General features: G+C 39.5%; 1 protein-coding gene across 3 annotated transcripts in view; it reads left to right on the top strand.

Moving 5' to 3' along the window:
• The window catches only part of TOX3 (TOX high mobility group box family member 3), a 103,609-nt gene extending 82,512 nt beyond the window's left edge, over nucleotides 1-21,097 (top strand). Inside the window, exons 4-7 of one of the 3 annotated variants that reach the window (XM_012772632.2) lie at nucleotides 7,458-7,727; nucleotides 11,790-12,017; nucleotides 13,568-13,648; nucleotides 17,572-21,097. In XM_012772632.2, the coding sequence (XP_012628086.1) occupies nucleotides 7,458-7,727; nucleotides 11,790-12,017; nucleotides 13,568-13,648; nucleotides 17,572-18,309 (1,317 nt within the window). In that variant the 3' untranslated portion in view covers nucleotides 18,310-21,097. The remainder of the gene's footprint in view (nucleotides 1-7,457; nucleotides 7,728-11,789; nucleotides 12,018-13,567; nucleotides 13,649-17,571) is intronic. The other 2 variants (XM_012772633.2, XM_075995627.1) reach the window with 2 other exon arrangements.
• The last annotated feature ends 1,097 nt before the right edge of the window (nucleotides 21,098-22,194 follow it).

Below are 22,194 nucleotides of genomic sequence, written 5' to 3'. Positions count from 1 at the left end.
ATTTAAGGGAAAGCTGGCTATGGTTATTTCCCTGTGTCTTCTTCTTAGCATGTATCATCTACTGGTGGCTACTGGCCACTACTTAGCAGTGATTCAGAGACAGTAAAGACATCTTTTTACATGACTTGGATTCCCAAATAAAACTGGCACGATGGCTCAGATATCTTTTAGAGGGGTGAGGATTACTCTGTATACCTTTACCCCTCTGTTCCTTTCTTCACAGCACTTGTCATCCTTTGCAATGGTCTCCTTTGCTTGTTTACCACCTGTCCCCTCCCTACCAGAATGGAAGCTCTCAGAGGGCCAGAGCCGCACCTGTTGCATTAGCTGTCACCCCTAGGCCTGGAACAGTGACTGGGCTGGCATATACTAGGCTCTCAGTTAATATTTCATTTGTTCAATATATGAATGAGTGAAAGGACAATGAAAGAAGATGTATTTGTTATTAACAGCACTGACTGCTAAATTTAAAAGAAGGAGGGGAGGGGGCTTAAAGTACCAACAGTTGTAAAAGTGGAATTTTTCTTTTAAAATTTTAATTTAGGACTGAATAAAATAATCATGGAGCTGACTCTTGGGTAAAACAAAAGCAGTTATAGGGTACATGAGTAAAATATCGTTAAGTGTTTGATAATAAACTCTTGAAATTTTTGTTTCGCTAAGAAACTATTAATAAACTTTAGGGAAGACTTTGTCACAAAACTTTTATGTGTAGGTATGTTTGATTATAACCCTGAGAGTAGTTATTAAATAAAAATTATCTATTTCAGTGTAGATATTTTGATGAAAGGAAGGTTGATGGTGTGTAGGTCTGTAATTATTGGTATGCATTGGCATAACCATGTTTGTTTCAAGGGGGTTAGAAACGTAGTAGTTATGCACAACTATTGGTTGTTAATTTGTAAATAAAATTCTAGCATTGCTATAGGATGTAACTAAATAATTGAACATAAAATTACTGGCCTGCATTTCATATTTGTAGTTATTCTGATACTTATTAATACAAAGTAATTTTCATTAGTGATAATTCTTTAATCACTTCATTTCTCAAGAAATATTGATTTAAAAAACTGGTACAGTGAAAATATATTTAGTCACACTCTCTAATATATTTGGGTTATTTGCTTCTTAATTAGATGTTATCCTCTGTTGTGAAAACCTAATAGTGGATCATTACAGAGAATATTTATTTGCAAGTCTAGATAAAAGGTGCATTAAACACATTTGCATATTAGGTTTCAAAAAATCTTTTAGGATGAAATCAACCTAAGTGGAAGTAAGCACCATTGTAACGAGTAAAAATAGGTAAAATAGAATAAGGATGTGTAATATTGAAAATAAAAAGTTGGAGCCAGGCATGGTGCCTCACGCCTGTAATCTTGGCACTTTGGGAGGCCAAGGTGTGAGGATCGTTTGAGAGCAGGAATTCAAGACCAGCCTGGGCAACATGGCAAAACCTCATCTCTACCCCCCAAAAATAAAAATAAAAGTCAATTGAAAGCTTTTATCTTACATTTGCAAAAGAAACCAAAAAAAGCAAGACTAGAGCATGAGTAACAACACCCTACTAAGCGTGCAGCACACGGTGAACGCTGCACTGCCCCAGGCCTGAAAGAATGAGTGAAGAAGATTTAACTATGTGAAGGAGTAGTGTTTTCTTGGCTAAGAAAATAAAACTTTATCTATTCTGTTCCCACACCCTCCCAAGATGTATCTTCATATGAAGTGTGAACATAGTACTGTAACAATGATTGAACAATAAGGACGTTTTTTTACCTTCTTAAGTCAAGAAGAAAGCCTCAGTTTGGGCCCAATAAGTCTTCACACCTGTCCTCTGTCCCTTTTAAGTAAGAGAAGCAGACTCGGGCCCAGAGCCTGAGGCTGGCTCCAGTATTGACTCTGACTGTCATGGTGCTGCTTTCTTTTCTTGGTATTTATCTGGTATCCCATGGGTCATGAGTGATTCTAGCTTTTCATGTATGTTAGTGATATAAAGTTTCCTTTTTAATCCAAAATTATTCAGATTTTTAAGTTCACCCAAATGATTAATGTTCAGTAATAGACTGGGTTTCGGGCAATTTAAGAAAATGAGGGACTGCCACCGGAAATATCCATTCCGTGGTTTCCTGTTTAAAGAAAAAAAAAAAAAAGAGGAAGATGTTCTTTCATCAGGTGGAGAGAGCAGCAAGCTCAGCCGAGCCCTGCCCACCCCGTAGGAGCTGTAGGCGTCCTTGGGCGCCCACGGGATTGTACGCACAGTGACAGATGGGAGCCACCTCCCTTCCTGTCTGCGAGAGAAAGAGCCCTGGTGGGGTCCACGGCCCGCCCATTCTGAATGACTTTCGTGACTGCGACAGTCAATCCTTGGGTACTGTCCAAGTCCTAGATTGAGGGTTAGACTGTACGTTTATATCCAAGTGAAACAGAAATGTCCACGATTGATGCAGGTGGGTTGCCCAGGAGGTGTGGTCAGTTAATATTTGTTGGAATGAATGACCCCACTAGACAGACACCACGCTTTAGACTTTCTTTCAACGGCAGCCTTCTACACCCCGAATATAATCCAGACCTCCAAACAGACACTGAAACTTGTGCCCTGTGGCCATGACTTGCCTTTCAAGCTTTGGAGCCAGCCCTGCTTCCCTGGCCTCTCATTTCCGTATCCATGGTGTGTTTGCTCATAGCTTGGTACATGTTCATCTCTCCTTGGATGCTCTGCCCTCTTATGTGGCTTGGTTAGCTTCTACTTCCCCTCATACCCCAGCTTGGTGGGTCACCTCCTCAGGGAAGCCTCCCATGATTTCCCTACCTTGCACGATCTGGACCATTCCTGTCTCCACACTCCCATCGCATTTCACTCTTTCCTTTGCCCACCCTGTTCCCAGCTTTCCTGGCCGCCTTTCCATTTCTGAAGCATGCCAAGCTCTCTCCCACCTCACACCTTGCACATCCTGTGACCCTCTGCCTGGAACATGCGTTCCCCTCCTCCTCAATTCTTCAGTGTTGGCTCCAACATCATCTTCTCTGAGAGGCCCTTCCTCCTGCCCCAATCACATGTAGTCATCCTCCCCCTAGTAACTTTCATCTTTATCTTCTTCATGGTATTTATCACGATTTGAATCTTGTTTATGCCATGCTTTCTACTTTTATGGACAGAACATGGGCCTTAGACATTCACCACTGCCCCCAAAGAAGATGGTTTTCATGCTGTTTGTTTAATACAGCAGTTTCAAATGCGGGAGACTTTGACATTTGCCAGTGTCTGGGGACATTTTGGTTGTCACCACCTGGAGGAGGAGGGGCGGCCACTGGCACCTGGTGGGTTGAGGCTGGAGATGCTGCTAAATCGTATCTAATGCACAGGATGCCCCTCCCCCAACAAAGAATTATCTGGCTCAAAATACCAGTACTGCTGAAGTTGATAAACTCTTGTCTGATACCATCAATTAGAGGACAGAGTGAGACAAGGAAGAATGTATAAGTTTTTCCCAACTGCTGAATAATTTAGGAAATATGATACAAGTGAACACTACATATAAAATATAATTGTGAAAAGAATTCAACTCTTATTTGCTGGATGTGATAGTGGCAATCTCTTATAACCAACTAGTTGCTTTGCATTTAAGTAATCATTGGTAAATCTTTCAAGACTTAATTTTAATAAGTGAAAAATGAGAAATAATATTTACAAACACACCTTAAATTTCTTCGGGAAATGTTCATGGTTATACATTTACTTATTACATCATTACTACTGGAAAAAATTGTTCTGACCTTTATTATAGTAAATTTGTTAGTCAGTTCTAAGTTTTGTGTAGAGTGATGTTTAAAAGAATCACATGGTAGGTAATTTTCTAGGCTTCAAAGATATGAGCATTGGCTAATTTGGCCTGACCCATAGTAGTTGCTTAATAAATACTTGTAAACTGGGCTGACATCTTTCCCTTTTTAAGTGGGAATCCTAAGAGCAAATGAAACATCTTTTAAAGGTTACTTTTCTATGGAAAATGCTTGGAGCTGTTCCCCAAGGCAGTTGTTAATAATTGTTGGCCCTGAAGGAGCTTGAATTTCGCAAGAGACACTTTAACCATCAATCTTCTTATACAATAATACTCACTCATATGAAGTTATTATCGAGTAACTGTGGACCATGGTAAATGCTAGCACATTTTGATGCATCGATTATGTGAGTCAGAGGTTACTTAAAAATATTCTAGAGGCCCTTAGTGTCTTGTCTGGAGGGTGATAAGAAAGATGGGGCCAGCATCTTTTTGGATCTAAAGACGGTGTGGATTACTTATGTTTTGGCAAGGCCTTGGCCCACCACAAATACTCTTCAGGAATGGTTTTCATATTGTCCCCGATGCGGAAGAACCTTATTTTTTGTAGTGAAATGCTATGAGCGGTTCTCAAGTTGTAAAACAAATGGAAATGGAGTTGATTTCGCTAAAGGGGGATGATGGTGGTGAAGACCCCAAAACCCGATGCATCTTTCTGCCGGCTCACACCTCCACCACTGAGACAGCACAGGTTTTCCATGGAGCGATCACTAGCTAGCTTGGTGGCCTAGAGAATCATTCTTATCTGTCTAAGAATCGGTACAGTAATAGCATCCAATTCAGAACGCCATTTAGGGGATTAAATTAGAAAATGTATATTAAACTTAGCACAAATTCTGGTTTATAGTAAACACATAGTGAAGGTTCCTTTTTATTAATAGAATGATGGACCTTGACTGTCCATCAACAGATGATCTCAAGCAACCAGATCCATAATAAAGGTATAAATTGTAGGTGGAAATTAATTAGGAAGAGCTGATGAAGCCAAGAAGACATCCTTGGCCTTCTACTTGACTCTGAGAGCCATCCGGAATGCTATAGTTGGGAGGCGAGTCAGTCAAGCATCTGTGTGTGCTGATTTCCACAGGCATTGGAGCAAAGAGAGCAAAGTAACTCCTCTGTTAATGAGAAAACTGTACAAATCAGATGATCACATTTCATGGCCATGCCCGTTAACTAATTTATTATTATACAGTCAGAATTAAAATACTGAATTTAAATGTACCCTGCAAGTTGCTTGTAGATATTTAAAAAAATCCACATTTACGTAAGATTGAAAGGACTTTTAAAAAAGCATTATGAAAGACATACATGGAGAGGAAAATTAAGAATAAGCTGGATAGCTTCATTGCCAATGGTTGGGAGGTAGGAGTGATTTGAGCAATGATTGAACTTAAAGAGATCATGGAAGAATGGACAGACAGCTCTAATTTTCTAAGAGAAATCGGTAAATGTGGTAGAATGCTCATGAAAAAATTAGGACAAGCTGATAACAAAATTCACTTTTGTCACACAAGTCTGCAGAAGGACCCCTGCCAATACAATGTAATATTTTAGGAACAACAGAAGAGAACCTTACCAGTGAGGAAAGGAAGTATAACACTTTTCTCTAGGATTCCACAGTAATGTAATAATTCTAAAATTTTTAAGAAATGGGAAATTTATATATTTAATATTAAACTCTAGCAATTAGCTACAGACTGTTTTTAACTACTTGTGTTATTTTCTTTTTCTATTTTTCCTGACTGAGGTGATTGAGTTTTTGTTTATTTATTTTGGTTTGTATTTTTGTCCCAGCTTGTCAAAACAGCATACACAGGTAAATGGAAAAAGTTAAGGCTCTCCCCTCCTGACTCTGCAATCCTACACCTTATAATGTAACCATTATTAACAGTTTGGATATACTTCTTTTCATTTAAAACAGAGGAACCTGTACTCTGTAATTATTTTGTAATTTTGTTTGTCCCTTACTGCATATTGGACGTCACACTAGGTCAGTGGTTCTCAACTGAGAGTTGAGACATTTTCGTTGTCATGAGTGATAGAGGAAGGTTACTGTCAGCATCTATTGGGTAGAGACTGGGGTTGCTGCACCTACAATGCCCAGGACAAGCCCCCGCCACAGAAATTAGCTGGTGCAAAACGTCCATAAAGCTGAGATTGAGAAACCCTGTTCTAGGTCAATGGACATAAATCTTATTCATTATTTTTAAAAGCTTCATAATACTTTGTAGTATGGGTAGACCATAATTTATTCAACTGGTTTTCTTTGATAATAGCTTCTTATTTAGTGGCATTTATATATTTAATATTAAGAACCCAAATGCTCCAGTTTAGTTATTTACAATTCATTCTGCTTCTTTAAAGAGCAAAAATAAGCCTTATCAGAAGGACTCTAAAGAGGGACAGTTAAGAATTCATAGGCTTGTGTATAAAATTAGATTCTGGGTCACTGTGAGTCAAGAGAATTTGGTTTCAGTAAAATCACAGACTCACTCGAAATGACATGTCTTAAAGTAAGTCATTTGAAAAGCATGTCTTCATTTTTTGATTCTTTGGAATTAAAAAAAGGAAGAAAGAAGGAAGCAGCACTAACAACTCCAAAGCTTTCTTGTATGACTACCAAAACCAGAGAGGGCTCCTTCGAAGTAACCGGGATGACTTTCAGAGAAAGCTATTTCTGATGATATCTACCTTCTCTTTACAGACATAACTTCTAAAAATCCATTAGTACCTTAAATCATGGTGGACTGAACAAAAGAAAACAAAGTAGGTTTAAATGAAAAAAGTGATATCCAATCTAAAAGACTTTGAATGACTTCCAGATGCCATTGACAATGTAATTGGGAATCAGCACGACCCTCTGGTTAACCACAGGGGACTTGACGGAAAGGGTGCCCTACGGCAAACAGATGTTTGCTCTGTGAAACCAAAGCTCTGTGTTTCTCTGGCCCATCCTCTCTGCATGTCCTGTGCAGTCCTAGAAGGATAAAATAAAGAACTGATTTTCCTTCTCTTGTAGAGCTGGATAAAGGGAAATGGAACCAGAGCTGTGTGTGAGAAGGGTGGCAAACCAGTGAGAGAGCTAAAAGGGGTGGGCCTATGCTTCCGCCTTTTGCCTGCCAGCAGTTTTCTCAGTAACAAGCAAGAGTTGGAAGTGTATCTTTCCTTCCTTCCTTCCTTCCTTCCTTCCTTCCTTCCTTCCTTCCTTCCTTCCTTCCTTCCTTCCTTCCTTCCTTCCTTCCTTCCTCCCTCCCTCCCTCCCTCCCTCCCTCCCTCCCTCCCTCCCTCTCTCCCTCTCTCCCTCCTTCCCTCTTTTCCTTCCTTCCTTCCTTCCTTCCTTCCTTCCTTCCTTCCTTCCATCCATCCATCCTGTCATTAATGACAGCTCTATGGTGAAATAGTATGGACTGTATGTTTGGGTTTTGTGTTTCTGACCATTCAGCTTTTGCCATGAATCCTTATGTTTAATAAATTTAATAAACACCATCATCCTGCACTAGGTCAGACCTATCAAAATTGCAACAGGTCAAGCCTAATTAAGGAGCTATGAACATCATGAGTTTATTTATAGTTGGGAAAATTGAAACCCTCCCCCCTTCACTTCTGCCTTTTTAGGATCAGAGCCACACACAAGTTTCACAGTACCGGCAGGACCCCTCCCTGATCATGAGGTCTATCGTTCACATGACCGACGCCGCTCGCTCTGGGATCATGCCGCCTGCCCAGCTCACCACCATCAACCAGTCTCAGCTCAGTGCCCAGCTGGGGTTGAACCTGGGAGGTGCCAGTATGCCTCACACCTCGCCTTCACCTCCAGCAAGCAAATCGGCCACTCCCTCACCTTCCAGCTCCATCAACGAAGAGGATGCCGATGAAGCCAACCGAGTAAGTCAGAACGGCCTTAGTGTGTGACCCACTGGAGAGTATGGGCTCGCCCGTGCTCATGTCTTTGGATTTCAGTCATGGTGTTACCTTCTTTGTCTTTATGGATTTGGAGTAGTATTTAAATTCATGATGGTTTAAGTTTTTTCTTCTACTCTTTCACTTATATATTTTCTGTAGAAAGTGTATTGAACCGGAAATTGGAAGACCTGGCTTCCCCTACTGGTTCCAAGACCTGGGGCAAGTCGTTTAACTCTTTGAATGCCTAATTTTTCTAATCTACGAAAGAAAGGCTCACACTCCCTATCTAGAAATTTCCGAAATTCCCCTTTCCAGAAATTCTAAAGTGTTTGGGTTCTAAGTTAATGCCCACGTGGGCAAGCGTCTTCCAGTGTTTTGGCCGACCTGCCGCCACGTTCCACAGCTTTGCACCTTCAGTCATGTTTGTCGTGGAGTAAATTCTCATTGTTTTGTCAGGGAAAAATGTATAATTTGAAATATGCATAGTTTGAAATAAAAACCAAGTTCCAGGTATGACTTTTCTGAACACTTAGAATAAATAATGAGAAAGAATACTGTACTAGTACACGATTACTCATCACGCATTTGTTAAGTGTGTGTTGTACACCTGCTCTGTGCTTGGCGTTTGACTTGGTTCTCGTGATATAAAGATTTATGAGAGAACTACTGCTCCTGGGACTCCCCACGGGGGTGAATAGCAAAGTTTGGAACTAGCTCCAGATGTGATTAGTGATGTAACTGAGGCATCTGCTGTGCTGAGACCATAATCGATGCTGCTCGAGAGAGTGACTTGAGGAAGACTCTATTGAGAAGGTGATATTTGAATTAGGGCTGAGAGGATACCTAACAGTATCCTGAGGCAGGATGCATGAGGCAGAAGAGAGAGGCTGGCATTTTGGTAGGAGAAACGGTGAGGAGAAATGTCAGTTTTTGGGTATCGTGAAGTTTGACATGGGGGAGGACATAAATAGAAGTCAAAGAAAGAAATGGCTTAAATGTGGTGGCCCTTCTTCTGTTGGTGGTTGAGAGCTGATTAATTATTTGCGCAGAGGATTGGCATAAGTAATTTATGCTTTAGAAAGATAACTTTGGCTATATATAGAATGCCTTACAAAGAGAAGGACCAAAGAAAAGGAAGTTAATTAGAAGACCCTTTCATTATGTTTCCTTTCATTAAAGGGAACGGGTGGACAGGAGGTACCAGATTAGTGAGACGTTTAGGAGGGAGAATCACAAAGATTTGGTGATCTACTGAAATTTGAAGAAGTAAGAGATGAATTGGGTTTTAGTTTGAGAGCCAGATGGATACCAACAAATGAAAGAATCAACCCAGAAAGAGAGAAGTGGTTTTTTTCTCTCCCCACAGGGAAGATGAGAGTTCGGCATGTTATTGGTTCAATTTGTGGTCTGGAAGGCAGTTCATTGAGTCTAGAAGTGAGTTCATTGGTGCCGGAACTGCAGATTGGGGGACCATTGGCACGTAGATGTGAAGACATGGAAGGGATCGGTATTTCTTAGAGAGTATAAGGAGCAAGTCAAGGACAGAACTCTGAGCATCATTTATTTTTAAGTCACAAATGGAAGAAGAGGAGCTAGAGAAGATTGAGAGTGATGAGGAGGAGGGAGATTGGAGTAATGTTGCCAAAGTCAAAGGGATTTCAGGGTGGAGGTTTGCTCTATAGCTCCCACTGGCACAGAGATAGTAAATGCACTAACAGTCTCTCCCACTCATAGGACTTCAGTGCAGAAAAGTGAGAAATATGGTTAAGGGAACTTGAAGGATATGAACAAGATGGGGCTGGTTTTCAGCTAGCCAGGACAACTCAATGGGTTCCTTTCTTCCCATGCACATACCCACTTCTCTTCATACTTGCCTCTGTACCAAACCGAAATTGTCACCTCTAAAGAGAACCTTTTGCGTGACTCCCAATTTGTTCCATGTTAAGCAAGGGTCTAGGTGTTGTATAAAGACAAAGAATCCTATTTGTTATATTTTAATCACCTTCACTGAAAAAGGAAGATTAAAATTATCGTTGATTGTGTCGCTTTTGGGTAAAACTTTTTCTCCAGCTTTCTGTCCCAACCCCATTAAGTCAATGACACAAAAGTTTCTTTGTGAGAATTAATTCTGAGCTTTGATGTAAACTGTGGGACTTTTCCTTTCTGGTTTATTCTTAAAGAGTAATGATGATTAGGGCAAGTCATGGTCATCCAAGAAAGGCATCAATGGTTGTCAATGTTGGAATATTGTTTTACAGAAGATGGAGATGAGAGGTTGAACTCCTCTCATTTCCAGACAAACCTGCTGGGGAAATGACTTCCATCTTGCCGTTGGTCAGGATATTGTTGGCACTAACAGTGCCAAAGTTTCTTCCAGGAAAAGAATATAGTTGTGTGGCTCAGTTAGAAAACTGTGTGTGTGTGTGTGTACACATATAGATATATTTTTCTTGTAGCTGAAGTCATGTTTCTCATTGGCTCCAGTTGAAGCTCTAACTGAAAGGCATCTGACTCTTTTGCAAGTTCAGATTCATTAAGTAGAATTAAACAAGTCTCACTAATTCTGAAAATTTCAAAAAAAGACTATGGGCTCTAGAGAGTTATTGAATTAATTGTGTGAGTTATTAATATGAAAGATGGTATTTTGGAGGAGAGGGGAGACATGACTTTTATCACCATCTGAAGCACATAAACTGCTTGTATAAAGTGTGGATGTCGATATCATTCAAACAGTGCAAACAATAGGCCTACCTAAAAGTAGGCCAGTGGTTTCTTAACACTTTAGGGTTCAGAACTCTCAAAGAAAAGTTATTTAACCAGTTTTCTCCCTGATAATGTCAGTAATTGGATTAAGTTCCAAATGACTCTCATTCAGAAAGTAATAATACTCTGGGAAAATTTGAATTAGGATTCAAGGCCATTAAAAGCCAATCTGTTAGTAACTTTGAGTCTATCTCTGTTGATCTTGCCCAAGGCTGGCTTTTAAAACAGATTTTGTTAAACACTTCGGGATTCTTGATGAAGTTAACTACAAAATCATCTTCGTTATAGTCATACCGTAATCTAGGGGAGGCAAACTGATAAATCATTTCCCCTGCTTCTGTGATAAGTATATTAAATGATCAGTGAAATTAGATGATGGTCACAGGTAAATATGGAACCTAGTAGCATATGAATTGGGAAGCAATACCCATATCATTTCTATGGCTGGTTCCAACCTCACGGAGTTCATGTTGTGAATATGTGTGAGTATTTATGGCAGTACTCTTGTGGGCAGGGTTACTTTCCATATGTAATAAATGCCTTCTTTTTAATCTCCTGAGTGATTTTAAGTATCGGTTCTTACCCTGTTTTTATAGGTTTTTAATTTTATGGAGAGTATCAATTTCCTTTCTATCTCTAAAGTAGTTTTGACATTTTTATATTTCTTGTTATCCTATTCTTTAGAAAGTTGTTATTTTAGAAAATAAAGATGACCTTTTCCTTGTTGTACAAGTATAGAGATTGTACCTAATTTCCATTTGAATTTCCAGAGACCCATTAGCAAAGTAACATTCTGATAAAAAAAAATCAGTCTCAAAAAATCAATTCAGACACATCACACATATGGCATGTGACTAGGCAAGGGACTTCATTTAAAATATCTGAATATGATCAATATCCCGAATATTATTTAGGTTTAACTTTGAATACCTCTGAAAATGTAAAATATTTTGTTTATGTGCACATGTGTAGCACAGCATATATATATATAGCATCCCCTGGTACAGAGTGTTCTGGTTTTCATTAGTCATAATTGCTATTTAGAGCATATGTTATGAATGTATTGAAGATACTTCTGGGTCTCATTAATCAATGTTCTAAATGCTAATCTCTGCTGTCCAGTTAACTCTAAGTAAGTTTACCCCTCCCCCGCTTTTGGTGGTGATTCATCTGTTGATGATGTTTAACAAAACCTTAAAAGAACAATTACGGATCTGAGTCAGTCTTGCTGCTTTCTCTGCGAGTCCATTCCAGGCGGTGAATTTTCTCCCTGCTTTGCAGGCCATCGGAGAGAAAAGAGCTGCTCCAGATTCTGGCAAGAAGCCCAAGACTCCAAAGAAAAAGAAAAAGAAAGATCCAAACGAGCCACAGAAGCCGGTGTCAGCATATGCCCTGTTTTTCAGAGACACACAGGCTGCAATCAAAGGTCAAAACCCCAATGCAACCTTTGGAGAGGTCTCAAAAATCGTAGCGTCTATGTGGGACAGCCTTGGAGAAGAACAAAAGCAGGTGAGGCACAGATCCATCGTGGCCTTCTGTTACAAAGTTAGCACAGTATTCCTTACACTTCTTTCAGGTACACACCTTCACTTAGTATGATCGCTTCTCACGAAAGCCTTTCGAAGCTATGGAATTAAAGAACACCAACGTATATATCTAAACAAGTCTCCAGTTGTATTGATTTCTCTGTCAGCTTAAGGGTGCCTGTTCAGAACCCATTCAGAGGAGGGTTGGAAGAAATCCAGGCAGTATCCTGCAAGCATAAACTTTTGATGATAATTGTTTCATTTTAAATAATGTGGAATTTTCCCCCTTTGTTCAAAAAGGGCACTACAAAAGGATTAGGTCCATCCTGCTTGCCTTTCCATTGATCATCTTTCTGAACCCTCGTGCTGTCCTGGTGGGTTTCCAAACTTTGAAGCTGCCTCTGCGTGTCTCATTATTGTCACTAGGCATTTGAAATTTTATTCCAAGTTCATTTTAAAGCTAGGCAGTATGAGAGGTATTCAGAGATTAGCCATGCTGGTGGGAGATACTTCCTTAGAGGCTTAGTCTCCTCTCCTTCCCCATGCAACTCCTCCGCACAAATGAAGAGAAGAATGTGTCCCTTGGGGGTCAGCCCTCCCTTTGCTCCTTGCATGAAACTCCAATTACCATTAATAGGAGTTAACTTTTACATAGCACAGAAGAGGAGATAGACCCCTATTAGTGATAAAATAGAACAATTATTTACCCTTGGTTTTTATTTACAAATCATGAACTCATTTCATGAACTCATTCCTCCTGTAACTATAGAATTTTCCAGTATGTTTGCATTTTATTGTTATATATAGCAGACTGATTTTTCTGTCCCAGAAATGCAATTCTAAAGGACTGGCAAACTGCTACACCAAACTTTTAAACTCTGGAGAGAAAGATCATTGCACTTTGGTCCAACACCCAGCCATCAGGCCAGCCAAGAAAAGGAAGCCTAAATTTAATATATTGGGATTTATTTACGTAACTCAGTGGTCTCACAAATAGAAATCTCCCATCTTTTATGATTTCTGACCTTTTTTTTTTTTCCCCTCCAAAAGAAAACCAAGGTTGAAAGGCCTCCATGTTTTCTCTTTTGTCTTCAGACACTCTACCTGTTGTTGTTTTTATCCTCTGCTTTGGTAAATATGTGTGAGGGAAAGAAGACATTGATGGAGAAACTCATTACTCTCTATAATGTAAGCCGTTTGTAGCAGAGCTTATTCTTCCTGTTACCTTATTTATTGCCTGAGCATGAGGCTTGCAGCAGTTACTCTCAAGGAATCTCTATTACAACCGGAAATCTTTTTCTCATTCGCAACAGTAGATACTAAGATTCTGCTTCAGTGAGGGTAGCAGGGTTGGGTTGGGTTGGGTTTTAATCTCTCTCTGGGGTGTGTGTGTTAACATTTAAAAATCAAAGCCAAGGAGACCAACTTTTTTTTTTATGTGAGTTATGTTTATGTGACCTAATTTGTGCAGCAGTTATGTTATAGCTGAGGATTTATACACTAAAGGTGGTGCTCGTTTTGGTCTTTTAATAGGTATATAAAAGGAAAACAGAAGCTGCCAAAAAAGAATACCTGAAGGCCCTGGCCGCGTACAGGGCCAGCCTCGTTTCCAAGGTAAAGCTGAGCTGGAGCGGCCGGTCTCTGAAATAGTTACGACGTGGAACGCAGCCCTCAAGCGTTGAAACCGTAAATGCAACTCCCCTAAGAGTTGATAAGAAAGCATCTTGAACAACTCATAAACTTACTGGTTTCCATTAGAGGTTACCCGAATGATGACATGAAAAATATGAGTTAATTTAAGTGGCCAAATCTAAATTGTTTCCAAAAGATTCACTGATCTTTGTGTATGTAGCTCTATAGATAAATTTTAAATAGCCTCTTATTCTTTTTTGTCAAGGATAGGATCTGTGTTAATGTCCTCTATTTAAACTGGGAGATAAGTTTGTCAGGCATTTTTGGACATCATATCATAAATTTTCCAGTGGTTACATTATTATAATAGGGGATGTTGCGTTTTCAACCAGACTATTCCATGTCATATAAATAAATAAACCTCATGATTATTTAAAATAAAATTATGCTCCAAGTACTAAAAGAAAAAGTATATGTATTATACATAGAGTATCCCATAGGCCCTGATAAAGTGCACCAATATCCCAAACAAATGTCTGGATTATAATTGCCTTGATCCAAAAAGAGTATGAACTGCTACATGATATTTTTTTAACATTTAATTACCAATATCTATTGACTTCCCATAGTTTCGAGAGCTTTAGGGGTAGGATAATTTGGTCTAATATATTTTTGCTCTTGACAAATTTCTTCTGGCAAGGAGAGATACTATTTCATTGTCACTGTTGTCGTCTCAAGTACAACACAGCCTCAAAGCCATTTAGAAAGGGTTCATTCTCTTTCTTCTCTTCTTCACCTGAGTTGTTTCTTCTTTCTATTATCTTTATTAAGATCTACCGTTGGCAGCTGCTCAGAATCAGATCAACAGAGGCCCTTCTGTCTTTGTTGACAGCTCTCAGGACACTTCCCACTTCATTAGAAAGAAAAAACCTTTATCAGGTCAACAGCAAAACCTTTTTCTGAGACTCTGGAAGACACAGGTTGGGAGATATACCGATTCTGTACTCAGATTTGCACATTGCAGAGAACAGCTGATTGTGTGGGCGACAGATGTTAAGAATTGAAGTATAGTTGGTAGTTAATTGGATGGAGTGATGTGAATAGAGTAACAGTGTGCATGTACTTCTTAAGTGGATCATTTATTCATTCATTTATCCAGAAGCAGGTATAGGTGGTCTTTGTGAATTAGAGCATGAATGATTGACCATACATGGATTTAAGCCAAGAACCAGTATCTCAAAAGGCATTCAGAAAATATTAACCATTAATCATCAAGTCTGTGGCTGACTTAGGAGGGAAAACGTGAAAGTTATACATTGTATACTAGAGTCAGGATTCGGAAATACTTCCAAATGGAATTCAATGACATTAAAAACCCAATAGCACAGTATTTAAGAAGAATAAAATACATTTTTTTTCATTTTTGTTTTTTCAGTAGATGTAGTTTGAGAGAATCCTAAATTTATATTCAGAGACCTGGGAGGTAACTATTAATAGAATAGTCCTTGAGATACAAGTTTGGAATAATTTCAGTCTAAACCAAAAGTGTAAAAAGGTGCTAATATGGTGATCTCAGAGGAAGTAGCATCTAATTGTATAAGGTGATGATTAGACCACACCTGAAGAATTGGTTCTGTTTCGGATCCTACAATTTAAAGCAAGATGGCAGCAAGCTGAAGGCCTTTCAGAGTGTTGCCTCCATAATGTTGAGGACAGAAAATCAAATCCTGTCAGGACAATTGAAAGAATCAGGGAAGTGAGGATGTAGGGGTGTGTTATGATCTTAGTCCACAAATATAAGGGCCATCATATAAGAGAAGCTAAGTTGATCTCTGTGACCTAGTAGAAGAATTTATTCAACAGGTGAGGTTGTAGGAAGTAAGGATTTAGTCCCAATGTCAGAAATAACAATACGGTTTCATCATATTGCACATTTAACTCATGCCTCTATGTGCAGAGCCTTGGACCTCCTCCCTTAAGATGAGATTTTCCTATCACTTTTAATCTTCCCGACAACCAAAGCAATTAATAGAAGCCTACTATTAAATCATAAGGGCATGAAGAAGCAGGCCAGGAGGAACTCTTTACAATCATTTTCCCGTCACTGTTTACCATTAAGGTGACACCTTAGAGACACAACAGTACAACTGCCCAGGTGTCTAAATGTAGACTTTCCTTGTGATTTCTTAAGACTAGCTTGGTGATTTTTAAGTACTGGAGTATAAGAGAATTATGTACATGTTTATATGTACAAAACTGTGTGTGTTCTACTTTATGGGTGATTTAATGATTTTTGGAGATAATTTTGAGTATTTACAGGCTCTTCTTTCCCTAAAGACTTTAGAAAGTGACACTCTAGTAAACATGCAGCCCCAGTGAGCTTTTGTAGTGCAAAGAGTCGTGATGCTTTATAGTTGGTTACATGTGTTCAAACAGGCCATCAGAGATGGCGTTTCCTTTGTTGAGTGACTTTCCATATGAGGTCATTTCTCAGGTTCCTTCTAATAGTAGGGTTTTATAAATTTGAATCATAAACACTTAGAAGTAAACATTTCAAATCAACAAAGATAGTGGGTGGCTGCCTCATGCCTCCAAGGTGCCCTCACCACCCCCCTAAAAACCCTAATTTGAGGAAGAATAAGAGGAAAAAATAGTCTTTAAGATGAATCATTCCAATGACTGTTGCATTAGCAAAAGAATTTGTTTTTGTGGAGGTAAGGATTTGTTTTTAGCACAAAATGTAATAGGTAGTTTCTCTTCATGTTTAACCCTAGATCTGCTGTTTATCATATAATAGGTTATTCGGTCACAAGAGTGTTAAACATTCTCCCCTTATCTGCGGCTCCTTTGATAAATTCTGGAAATCTTCAAAATAGTTGGTAAACTAAAACATTTCTAAAGTTGTGAAGTACTTCAATTTAGTATCTCTAAGGACCCCAATGATATTTTTCTTGTATTTGAGTGAGTACTTTTATAAATAATCATGCAAACACAGGGTTTTGAAGTGTTCTACTGGCAGTAGTTTTTTGGTAATTGTAGTGGTTAATTAATAAAAATAGCTAACCTTTGCTAAGTGCTTCCTGTGGGCCAGGCACTGTTTTAAATACTTAACACATCAGCTAAGTTAATTCTAAGAACTTCTACATGAGATAAATACCATGTAACCCCATGTTATAGATAAGGAAACTGAGGACCAGATGGGCAAATTAACTTGCCCAAAGTGACAAAGTTGTTAGGTTGTAGAACTGGATTTTCCCTCTCTTGTCTTTCAACATGTGGTATTCGGTGTAAGCGTGGAAGAATTGTTGCTCTTGAGTATGTGTATCAGTTCTCTTTTGCCACAGTACTGCTGTGTAACAACCATCCCCAAAGCTCAGTGATTTTAAAAGATAAGCGTTTATCTCAGGGAGTGCCAGTGAGCTCAGATCTAGGCCAGGCTCTGCAGGGTCAGCTAGTCCTGCTTTTCTGTCTGGCGTCAGCTTGCAGGTTGGAGGGGATAGGACCCATTCACACACATCGCAGGTGATTGGCTGGCAGTGAGCTGTGTCCTGGGTGAGTGGGCCACAGGTCTGTCATCGTGCACATGGCGGTGGCAGGTTCCAAGAGAGAGTGGAAGGGTGCAGGATCTCTTGAGGCCTCAGCTTGGAACTGGGACAGTGTCACTGTCATCACAGTCCTTTGGCCAAAGCAAAGGCACAGGACTGGCCAGACTCAAGCGGGTAGGGAATTTGACCCCACCTCTGGGAGGAGCTAAAAAGTCACATGACAAAGGGCATGGATACAAGGCAGCATGAATAGTGGTGGCCATTCAAAAAAAATCAACTTATAATACCTAAAAATATTTAAATATTTCAAATACTTGTGTATTATCGTAACATTCTGGAATTTTCTGCCCCCAAATGCAGGCGGCTGCGGAGTCAGCAGAAGCCCAGACCATTCGTTCTGTTCAGCAGACCCTGGCGTCCACCAATCTCACATCCTCCCTCCTTCTCAACACTCCACTGTCTCAGCACGGAACAGTGTCGGCCTCACCTCAGACTCTCCAGCAATCGCTCCCTAGGTCAATCGCTCCCAAACCCTTAACCATGAGACTCCCCATGAACCAGATTGTCACATCCGTCACCATCGCAGCCAACATGCCCTCGAACATTGGGGCTCCGCTGATAAGCTCCATGGGAACGACCATGGTTGGCTCGGCGTCCTCCACCCAAGTGAGCCCTTCGGTGCAAACCCAGCAGCAGCAGATGCAGCTGCAACAGCAGCAGCAGCAGCAGATGCAGCAGATGCAGCAGCAGCAACTGCAGCAGCACCAAATGCATCAGCAAATCCAGCAGCAGATGCAGCAGCAGCATTTCCAGCACCACATGCAGCAGCACCTGCAGCAGCAGCAGCAGCAGCACCTGCAGCAGCAAATCAACCAACAGCAGCTGCAGCAGCAGCTGCAGCAGCATCTCCAGCTGCAGCAGCTGCAGCACATGCAGCACCAGTCTCAGCCTTCTCCTCGGCAGCACTCCCCGGTCGCCTCTCAGATAACGTCCCCCATCCCGGCCATCGGGAGCCCCCAGCCAGCCTCCCAGCAGCACCAGTCGCAAATACAGTCTCAGACACAGACTCAAGTATTGTCGCAGGTCAGTATTTTCTGAAGCCGCACGTGGCAGCTGGATTTCCTCACACCGAGGCGAGTGGCAGAGGAGGGTCGAGAATATATGGCCGAAACTTGTACGCTGGTGTTGGTTATGCAGAAATGTGTAACAGATCAAACGGTCCTCTCAAGTGTCTATTAGATAGGCAATAAGAACCGCAGTGTAGCTGGGTAACATCTTTTAGCTGACTATAAATCACTTTGTTTTTAAACAAGAAAACCTGTGCTCTTTTATGTGATGCCTTTTTTATTTATTCAGGCTATACCTACAATATGTGAATCAAACTGTTTAATGAATCCTGGGACATACTGATGACTATAATAAACTGGCCTCTCTGAGTCATAGAAAATGGCCTTATTTCTCCAGAAGTGAGTAAGCCGCACTTCCAGGCTATTTGAACTCCCGAAGCCCTAAAAAGAAAAAGCACAGTTGTAACTACCTGAAATACGAAGATCCAGTTTCATACAAACATTTGTATGATGTGAATAATTGATGGCATTTTTTTGTCATGAAAATAATGTAAATCACAGACTTTTGCCAAAGCTCTTATTTTTTTTCCTAAATCTCTCCAGAAAAAAAAATGCAAGTGATTAGATCCAATTATTGACTCATTTCCACTTTCTACCCATGACTTCTCCAAATCAAATCACAGTATATGTTGTAACAATATCTATGACCACTGTTAGCCCATTATATTCATTTCAATTAGAAGAAAAGAAATGTGAATATTATATTCCGTGTTTTGAGTGACAAGTTTCGAAAAATAAACACTGTATTTTTAAAAGGGAAATGCACTTAAATGAAAACAGTTATTACAAAAGTTAAGATTTAAAAAGAAAAAGCAAGAGTTTTTATTATGATGTAATACCAGTAGAATATTTAAAAGGCACATCACATCTGAATAATCAATGTAAATATTTTCTTTCAAAGTTGTAAGTTTTCATATCATGTGTTGTAAAGTTTTCCTAAATGAGGCTTTAACGTAAACACTGGTGACATAAACCATTCATTGCTACATTGCTTATTGTGTTTTTATGCTGTTTTATACTTTTTTATGAGTTATGATAGCAGCAATTAAGTTGTTTGTATTTTGCTTAACTAAAACAAAAATGCTTTTATCTTGCTATAGAATAAACACATTTCAGTAAAAACTGTGGACTGTATTTTGATGCAACGACAAGGAAACTGTTCACTTTTCAAATAAAATGTTATGTCAAATTTCACTTTTGGTTCCTTGAATACGTATCGGGTGGGGAAATACACCACATACCAAGTTTTATCTGAGCCCAAGCCTCATCTTCCATTTTCGGTTGGAAATATGATGTTCATGGCTGAGAATTTAGATTGCAAAGCCCTAAACCAGGGCCCTTAAAAAAAAAACCATTGGAAATATTTTTGTAGTTGTGTTTTTGTTAAGATGCAAGTGCAAGGTAAGTATAGAGAAAAAAAAACAACAATCATTTTCTATCTGGGGCTAGAACTAGCTGGGCATTGTGTTGTTATTGCTATTAAAATGGATGGTGAATGCTAATTCTTAAGCCAAAATAATGATTTTAGTGCCCATTTCTTCCCCCCTTCTCTTGCTCTGTGGTGGCTCCTCTTTGAGAGCAGTGTGACCACTGTCCCCAGTTGTCTTGCATGATTAATTACAGCATCTGTCCTGTCAGAAGCTATAATGAAGAGGTCTTGATAAAAATTGCAAATTACCACTGGCAACAGTCTTAAACTGCTTATGATAAAATGAAAATTAAAAACAGCAAGTGTCAACCCTGACCAGAATCCTAATCTGGAAAGAATGAGATTGTACGTGGTGCTGTCCACAGCTACCGTGAGCAAGACATTCAAAAATAATGGAATATGGATTCCTCAAAGTTGTTGTTATATTTCAGAGAATATTTACTGTATGTTGTGGGTTATGAATAATGAATCCAGCTTTCAATATTTCATAATCCTCTCGTACTCTGTATTATGTACAAATATTGAACAGCAAGAGATTCTAATTATAAATTTATAGATTTCTTGCTGTAGAAAAATTTATGTCTAAATTGAAGCTTTTCATAAGATGTATTAGTTGACAGGTATCAGTGTTCAAACAGTCTTAGAATGATGCCTAATCACATCTACAAGGAGGCGACTGTATTCTACAAAGAAATGATCTGTTCGCATCAAACTCATCAGAAGCAGAACTGATGGTAAAAGATTTTCTGTGAATTGAAACTAACATTACATAACAATAAGCACCATTTTATATTCTGTTGTGAAACCTTTAGACAAATGTCTTCAAAATTAATTGGTAAACCACATGTGACAGTAATTGTGTATTAGTTCTGTAATTGTCATTTTGAAAACCCATGAAGTATTGCTTAGAAAAAAAATGTCACTAGTGATAAGACTTAATTGCAAGTGAAGTCTGTTTTCAACTGTTTGCAGTTAGAAGCAGGTGTTGTAACATCTATTAAATGATTTTATAAATCTTAGGTTTTATCACATTTGATTAAATGCTGCTAAGCCACCGATGGTCAATTTTGGGGGGGATGAAGTTTAATTACTGCAGTTTAAAAACGTAATCACCAGGCAAAATTATATATTTAAAATGTCAAAAGTCTTAAATCATGAAAAGAATTCCCCATCCTTGTTATCAGATTATTTTTCTGAGGATTCACGAAAGCATATTATGACTCAACTTATATTCAGTTTGTACCTGTGACTTGGTTTCTGTTCCTAAGCCTTAAGTAAGTACGTGGTGCACTTTTTTGTTACAGGGCAGAAATAAATCAGTAATGAAAAACAGGCATGAGAACTGCGCTGATTAGTGTCATGCCTAAATGGCCTAAATGCCTTCCCTCTTAAGTGGTCGGTCTACAGGCATTAAGGAATCTGCCCCCACCAACCCCCACCTCCATCACACACACACCTTGGCTCTCCCCCTGCCGTGTGGACATTATTTTATTACTCTGGCTAAACATGTCCTTTTTTTGGCATTAACCTGTACTGCCATATGACGAAAAAACATAAGCAGTTTTCATTTTTAGCTGACACGGGGTCATTAGTTCCCGACTCAAAGAACAAAAGCTTAAATGCCTTTGTGCAGCATAATTTCTGCAATATATTACCACCTGACGGAGGTTTGGAGGCTTTCTAAACAGATGGATTAATATCTCAAGTTTAAGTAGGAGTCCTCCACTGTGTCCATTCAGCGGGCTTTAGACATCTGAATGGTTTCTCCCCATTTCTCACTTCATGGAGCATTTTTCAGCACTGGACTTCAATCTAACCTTTCCTTCCCCCCTCCCCAGCCCCCTTTGTTTGGCTTTTGTTTTGCAACAGCTGTTATTATCGTTTTTTGGTCAGCTGTGATTGCTGGAGGCAAAATAGGACCAGATGGTGTTTTGCTATGCATGAATGGAGAGTTAGAGGAGTTGGGATTGAATAGGCCAAGTTTGAATGGTGTCTATGCACCACCTGCCTGCCTTAGCTGCAGCGTACACACCACAGTAGCATGATCCGTCTCAGACCTACTAGAATCGGATGGGAAAGTGGAGAGCTGGGCAGGATTTTCCCCATATTTATTGATCTTCCATGCACTAACAGAATAATGCAGTGTACAGTCAATTTGAGTTAATTGGATATGACACAGCATGGACGTGTAATCTATCACTCTAGAATCCTGGTTCACTTTAAGGATCTCACTGCTCCCCAAAATACACACACACACACACACACACACTTGATAGTAGGAAAACTTAATGGGCTAAGTAGGCACACGTTTTTTAAAAACTCTGTCTAAAATAGTGGGCTTAAGGAGTCTGAGGCTGAGGTTTTGGGAAGGGGGAGACATTTAAAAATAGTGTAAGATAAAAAAAAAACCCTGTAATTCTGAAAAGA

Source organism: Microcebus murinus, chromosome 20 (assembly GCF_040939455.1).
Source record: "Microcebus murinus isolate Inina chromosome 20, M.murinus_Inina_mat1.0, whole genome shotgun sequence".
In the NCBI taxonomy this organism is placed as follows: Eukaryota; Metazoa; Chordata; class Mammalia; order Primates; family Cheirogaleidae; genus Microcebus; species Microcebus murinus.
This window is presented reverse-complemented; position numbering and strand designations above follow the sequence as displayed.